Below are 7,500 nucleotides of genomic sequence, written 5' to 3'. Positions count from 1 at the left end.
GGGGGGGTTCTTTCTTGCAGATGTATGTATTGTGTTTCAACCATTCAGTTTTCTGTTCACTGTTTCTCTATGTCTGTTAGCATAGCTCATTCTGTAAATAACTGTCGGACAAGTTTGCTTTTTTCCCTGAACCATCACATCCCTCTACAGACTTTTTTCCACACAGTAGCCAGAGTGACCTCTTAGAAACCCAGCCTCAGGGCCTGTCAGCTCCTCCTCGAAGCTTCTGAGGCTGCGGGGCTGTCCCCTGCCCTCCCCCCGAACCTGGAGCAGAGGCCCTGGGCCCTGACCCCGCACTGATGCAGCCTTCTTCTCTCTCTCTCTCTCTCTTTTTTAATGTGTATTTATTTATTTTGAGAGAGATGAGAGAATGAATAGGGGAGGAGCAGAGAAAGAGGGAGAGAGAATCTCAAGCAGGCTCCACGTTGTCAGCACGGAGCCTGATGTGGGAGTCGAACTCATGAACCATGAGACCATGACCTGAGCCGAGATCAAGAGTCGGACGCTTTACCGACTGAGCCACCCAGGTGCCTCAGGATGCAGCCTCCTTTTAACTCAGAGGACAGATTTGATTGTCAGCCCTATTTTATAGACAAGGCAGCGAGGCACAGGGACATAAGTCGTTCGTCTAGGGTCGTAGAGCCAATATGTGGCATGGCAGGATTGGAACCCCAGGCTGTCTGAATCCACAGCCTTATTCTGTGGGGGCTCCCATCACACTCAGACTAAAATTCCACGTCCTCACTCAGGCCAGTTAAGGTGCCTCACAACGTGACTCTGCTGGCCTCCTGGCCCCATCTAGTGCCTCTCACGTTCCATCCCTGGGTCCCAGCCACAGTGGCGTCATCGGTTGCTGGGCTGGCTGAGCTCTTTCCTGTGCAAGAACTCTTGTAACATGCTGGATCTTTTGCTGATGACGCTCCCCCCCCCCCCCCGCTTCCCCACCCCCGAAGCTTCTGGCACAACAGGCCTCCACCCCTCCCTGCCCTAGCCTTTGAGTCGTGTTCTCCCGTGTGACTTTTACAGAGAGCCCTGGCGTTGACCCTGTTCTGGTGCTATTGTGTTTGTTTTCTTGTTTATCTTCTCAGATAGTGGAGTAAAACCCAGGGATGGGAGGGAGCTTGTCTGACTCCTTACTTTGTAATCTGTGGGCCCTCCCCCGTGGCCAATGCTCGTGTGCTCCATAAACATGGGAGGCAGGCAGGCTGGAAGGAATCCACCACTCTTGGGTTTCTTTGCGAGCCTGCACATGAAGTTCCACACTGTTGCTTCTCAGGATCCACAAGAATCCCATGGGACAGGGGTACCAACCCTGGCCTTTGGCTTGAGTCTGGCTTTTCACAGTCCAAAACACTGCCTGGTGAACATCCTCTTACATCATCCTTTGGCTTCGTTCATGAGTAGGGTTTTTTAGGACATATTCCTAGAAGTGGAGTTTCTGGCATAAAGGGCATGACTATTTTGAAATCAAAACATCGCATTGTATTCAGCCTTAAAAAGGAAGGAAATCCAGTCACGTGGTACAGCGTCGGTGAACCGGAAGACATGATGCTAAGTGCAAGGAACCAGTCACAGAAAGACAGATAGGATCCCACATATATGAGGTCCCTAGAGTTGTCAGATTCGTAGAGACCGAGGGTAGATGGTGGTGGCCAGGGGCTGCGGGAGGGAACAAGGGGAGTAGTTATTTCACGGGCAGGGTTTCAGATTTGCAAGATAGAAAAAGTTCTGGAGATCTGTTTCATAACAATGTGAATGTGCTAAATCCTCTGGAACTGGACGCTGGCAAAATGAATTCGATGACCCATTTTATGTTTTTTGTTTTTTACCGTGGTTAAAAAAACATCGTATTGTTGGGGCGTCTGGGTGGCTCAGTCAGTTAAGATTCCAACTCTTGGTTTCGGCTCAGGTTATGATCTCACGGTTCTCGAGTTCAAGCCCCACCCCACGCTGGGCTCTGTGCTAACAGAGCCTGCTTGGGATCCTCCCTCCCTCCCTCCCTCTCTCCCCTCCCCTCCCCTGCTTCTGCTCACTCTATCTCTCTCTCAAAAAATAAACAAACAAAAATGTAAAAAAAACACATTGTATTGCTTAATGGCAAAACAGTATTAAGGTAAACTTTAAATAGGCATTAATAGGGGCTCCTGGGTGGCTCAGTTCGTTGAGCATCAGACTCTTGATCTCTGCTCAGGTCATGATGTCACGGTTCGTGAGATGGGGCCCTGAGTCGGGCTCTGTGCTGATGACGTCGAGCCTACTTGGGACTGACTCTCTCTCTCTCTCTCTCTCTCTCTCTCTCTCTCTCTCTCTCTCTCTCACACACACACACACACACACACACACAATAAATAAACATTGAAAAAGGGAATTGATAGAACATGCCACCTCTTATCCCAACCGTCCCCAAGAAGCTTGTGTCCTTCTTTCTTTATTGCCTTCCAGACCTTGTCCTGATGCACATATATTTTCACATAGTGAAAGTCATGTCCGGTTTTCTTCAAGTGCCCACACGCATTTGTCCCTTGCTGCCACAGAGTCTTGGTCACCCTCTCGGTGGCCGTCCGTAGTCCTGCAGTGACCTTCAGCGTCTCAGTTTTTCTTTCCTTTTCTCATTTTTTTAAAAAATTTTTTTAATGTTTATTTATTTTTGAGGGAGAGAGAGACAGAGTGTGAGCAGGGGAGGGGCAGAGAGAGAGGGAGACACAGAATCAGAAGCAGGCTCCAGGCTCTGAGCTGTCAGCACAGAGCCCGACGCGGGGCTCGAACTCACAAGCTGTGAGATCATGACCTGAGCTGAAGTCGGACGTTCCACCGACTGAGCCACCCAGGCGCCCCCTTCCTTTTCTCATTTAATTGCAGAGTATATCAAGATGGCAGATCAGTACGTCCCTGTCCCAGGAGGGCCCAATAACAACAACTATGCCAACGTGGAGCTGGTTGTGGACATTGCCAAGAGGATCCCCGTGCAGGTAAGTCAGATGGGGTGCCCAGTCTGTCTACAGGGGGATGACGCTCTGAACTTCGGAGCAAAAACTCACTCCTGCAGGTTCAGAAGGGAGGGAGGAGCCAGATTGTTCCGGAACCCTGAAATCCGGGGCTGATGTGACTCCGGGAAGAGCTTTCCGTGCGTGACAGGAGGGGGATTCTCGAAGATCTGCATTCACACCTCTCTGTGTTTACAGGCGGTGTGGGCTGGCTGGGGCCATGCTTCCGAAAACCCCAAACTCCCGGAGCTCCTGTGCAAGCATGAGATTGCTTTCTTAGGTAGAGTACGTCTCCGTCAGATACGCGGGAATCGGGGCATTCACGGGATGGTCTGCTGGGTCAGGTTCTCTTTCCAGGGTAGCCCTGCAAGGTGGGGGTCACTTTACATTCCCACCTCACCCTTTCATTGTCACGAGGAAGCAGGGCCGGCCGGTGGAGGGGAGGTTGGGCAGCCCAGGGACATAGGAGGCATTACCACGGGTACCACAGCGGAATGATGCTGGAGCGAGCGGAACCCTCTGCTCATGCTCCTGCTGGTACCGAGATCCCAGCCATGTTCAGCTTTCTGACTGGGTTCGGAGGTCACATTTCTGATAAGCCCACACCTTTCTTGGGCTGTTCTCAGGGCTTTGTAATGTCCTGGCATCTTAGGACCAGAGTCCCTCATCGCTATAGTTTTTTAGGTAAAACGATACTCTCTATGGCATCTGTTTGTTATAGGATATGTATTTGTAAACTCTGTGTGTACAGTTATGCTGTTGGCCATCTTTGCGTGATTTGAGGGAATCATTGACCATCCACACTAAATCCCCGTGCTGCTGCTTATCTCTGGGCCTGCAACACACACTGTATGAAGCAACTCAGGGCAGATCAGCACCTGATATTCCACGGGTCTGCTTAGTGACCCAGGCCTGTTTATGTTTTCGCTATCTATTGTCTTTGGTTGGCCGTCACGTGGGACCCTCATTATCCCTTAGCTCCTCTGGAGGTTGATGAGCCAGCCCAACAAACTATAGCCCATAGGCCAAGTCCAGATCACTGCCTGCTTTTGTAAATAAAGATTTATTGAAACACGGCCCTCTCATTCATTTATTTATTGCCTATGGCTGCTTTTGCCCAACATTGGCAAAGTTGAATATTCATGACAGAGACAGGCAGACCCGCAAAGCTCCGAATATTTTCCATCTGGATCATTATAGGAGAAGTTTGCTAACCTAGGGTCTAGTTTTCTGAGGTGCTAGCTTGGCCCTTTGGTCTAACTCTTTGGCTTCTTCCTGACAAGTGAATTTTGCGCATGCCACATACCTCAGGTTGTAATTCAGATCAGGTTTACATTCCACATGTACTAAAAATGGCATACTTCATCCCCATCTGATGAAGTAGCAGACCGATAGATTTTTTTCCTTCCCCAACTTGTCGTTACATTCTTTGAGAGCTAGGACCTGAGTACTTGTCTTCGTGCATTTGGTTGGCACGGGGCTGCAAGGGGCCATTGACTAACTTGATTCTGCCTCTCCCTTTGTTCCTGATCCCTCAGGCCCTCCCAGTGAGGCCATGTGGGCCTTGGGAGATAAGATCGCCTCCACCATTGTGGCCCAGACGTTGCAGGTCCCAACACTGCCTTGGAGTGGAAGTGGTAAGTGACCTGAGCCTCACTCTGCGGGGAGCTCTGCCACCCTATCTGCCCAGAAGGGGTGATAGGAATATGCTTTTTTCTTTTTATCCTTATCATTTAAAAAATTTAAAATGATGAAACCAATGGTACAGTTTCATTGCAGACAGCTTAGAAAATCTAGAATTACAAAAAAGAAATAGAAATCATCCATAATCCTATGCCCCGATGTCAAACATCTGTTACAGCCAAAGAGCCTACCTTTCCGGCCTTTTTTTCCTAGGCATATCCTTTAAAAAGCCAGAGATCTTGTATTGACTACTCTGTGACTTATTTTTTTTCTCACTAATCCTTCTTTGTCAATAAGTACACTTTACAACATTTAAAATATCTGCATTGGATTTTATCGTAGAGAGGTACTTACCATAATTAACAGTTCTCTACAGTTATATATTTAGGTTGTTTCCAGCTTATTTTGTTCCAATTTTTTGTTTTAAGAGCTAAAAGTAATGGAATCTTGATAGTTTTATAGCTAAATCTCGATGTAGTTTTTAAACATTTCCTTAGGATGAATTCCTAAGGAATCCTAGGATAGAATTTCTAGGATAAATTAAAAATGAACAGGAAAAAAAAATCTAGGATAAATTAAAAATGAACAGGAAAAAAAATCTCAGGAGTTTCCTATTCAATCTGATTTTTTTCCTCAAAGACAGCGAATTTGGGATGGAAAGGGTCTTAGAAAACAGCGATTCACATATAAATGTCATCCGTGGGTAGAATTGGAATTTTTTTTCAGTTCAGGTTAATATGATTGTTCTTGGTAGACGCAGTTTGAATGAATTTCTTAAGTTTGATTTCCCTTTCGAGGTCAAGTCAGTCCTTAGGAAAATTAAAAGCCACTGTGCGAAGCTGAAGGACTGTGTCTGTATGTTGTTGGTCCGGAGGCCAGGTCTTGAGAGGCTTTGGTGAGGAAAGGCCCTGTGGTTTCTGCATTATGTATCTCCACCATCCTCAGGAGGATTCAGCTTTTTTTTTCTTTTTCTTTTCTTTTTTCTTTTTTTTTTTTTTTTTTGTGACTCTCCAGGTCTGATGATAGAGTGGGCAGAAGATAATCTGCAGGAGGGGAAAAGAATCAGTGTCCCAGAAGACATTTACGACCAGGGTTGTGTGAAAGATGTGGATGAGGGCCTAGAGGTAAACATGGGGCTGGGAGGTCAAGGTGCTGGAGGCTTCTCATCATCCTGGAAACAGTCTACCTTCTAAAGAGGTCTGTTTGTCCTTCGCCCCCAGGTGGCAGAGAAAATTGGTTTTCCCTTGATGATCAAAGCTTCTGAAGGCGGTGGAGGGAAAGGAATCCGGAAAGCAGAGAGTGCTGAGGACTTCCCAATGCTTTTCAGACAAGTGAGCTGTTCTTGCTGAGTGTTTGGGAATTGTGTGCATTTCATTGTTGGCCGCCAGATCCTTTTCATTTGCGTTACCGTGTCAGAAATCAAGAGGACATGTGCGGGAGCTGGAATATTGCCCTGCTGTCTTCCGAAGCAAATGTGTACGTTTTTATGACGTCACGGAAGTCCGTGGCTCGTGTTGATCCCCACACCATTAACTTAGATGTTCGATTCTGTGAATCCTCGTGACTTTAAATGATTTCAGAGAAGCAGGGCCAGAGTATCTATCGGCTTGTGACTATAGTTGTCTCTCGAAAGATGGGACATTGTGTATGTTTCGGTAGTCTTGGTGTTTTCAATGTTTCTAGGTGATTGACTTTGGTTGTAGGAATGAACTGTGTATCTGCTTATTTGTAGCTGGGTTTTCACTTTGCCAACATTATGCCCTATTGCAGCTGCCCGTTGGCATTGTTTTAAAAAAGGTAGGCTGATGATCTTCCCATTCTTTTTAAAGACTTTTTTCGAAGATTTCTTTTTACAAAATGTTTATTTACTGTGTGTGTGAGGGAGGGAGGGGCGGAGAGAGTGGGAGAGAGAGGATCCGAAGCAGGCTCCACACTGTCAGCGCAGAGCCCGACGTGGGGCTCAGTCCCACAAACTGTGAGATCATGACCTGAACCGAGATCAAGAGTTGGACACCGAACCGAATGAGCCACCCAGGCCCCTCAACCTTTCCATTCTTAACACGACTATTTTAGTATTTCTAGGGTTTCTTCCAGAACTTGTTCCCGTGCGTGTTTGAAAGAGTTGCATTCATTCTGCCCGGTGTTTTGTTCTACGTTAAAAAAAAATTCCACGTTGTAGATCATGGACATTTTTCCCATGTTGTTCCAGTCTTGACGGTTATTTTGATGACGTGCCAAGAAGGACTTAGAGGGCGCGTGCGTTTACCAAAATGGGTCAATAAATTGCCTTCTAAAAAGGTTTACCAGATAAACACCTATGGGCAGTGTGTGAATGTTCTATAACGTAGTGGTTTTGCTCTCACGTGATTCCATTGGGCTGAACAGGTTTTTGGGGTATTTTGGGGGGAAGAAGTTCTATTTACAGGAAAGTTGTGAAGGTGGTAGAATTCCCATCTACCCTTCCCCTGGTTTCCTGCCTTTATCTTCCGTCAGCTGTGCCACATTTGCTATAACTAAGAGATCAACAGTGATACGTTTCTATTAGGTGAACTCCAGACTTGATTCAGAGCTCACCAATATTCCCCACTAATCTCTTCTTTCTGTTTCAGGATCCAGTCCTGGATCCTCTATTACATTTACGAGTCATATAGGTTCTAAAGCTTTTTCCCCCCTTTCTTTAAAATAGACGTGGGGCGCCTGGGTGGCTCAGTCGGTTGGGTGTCCGACTTCAGCTCAGGTCATGATCTCAGGGTTTGTGAGTTCGAGCCCCACTTGGGCTCACCGCTGTCGATGTAGGGCCTGCTTCGGATCATCTGTCCTCCGCTCTCTGTCC

General features: G+C 47.1%; 1 protein-coding gene across 5 annotated transcripts in view; it reads left to right on the top strand.

The window, feature by feature from the left end:
* Window positions 1-7,500, top strand: part of ACACB (acetyl-CoA carboxylase beta) — a 114,772-nt gene that overhangs the window by 32,844 nt on the left and 74,428 nt on the right. For all 5 annotated transcript variants that reach the window (XM_040443626.1, XM_040443627.1, XM_040443628.1 and 2 more), the window contains 5 exons: window positions 2,860-2,969; window positions 3,183-3,264; window positions 4,523-4,621; window positions 5,682-5,791; window positions 5,888-5,998. In XM_040443626.1, coding sequence (XP_040299560.1) covers window positions 2,860-2,969; window positions 3,183-3,264; window positions 4,523-4,621; window positions 5,682-5,791; window positions 5,888-5,998 — 512 coding nt within the window. The remainder of the gene's footprint in view (window positions 1-2,859; window positions 2,970-3,182; window positions 3,265-4,522; window positions 4,622-5,681; window positions 5,792-5,887; window positions 5,999-7,500) is intronic.

Source organism: Herpailurus yagouaroundi, unplaced genomic scaffold (genome assembly GCF_014898765.1).
Source record: "Herpailurus yagouaroundi ecotype Mexico unplaced genomic scaffold, PumYag 191, whole genome shotgun sequence".
In the NCBI taxonomy this organism is placed as follows: Eukaryota; Metazoa; Chordata; class Mammalia; order Carnivora; family Felidae; genus Herpailurus; species Herpailurus yagouaroundi.
This window is presented reverse-complemented; position numbering and strand designations above follow the sequence as displayed.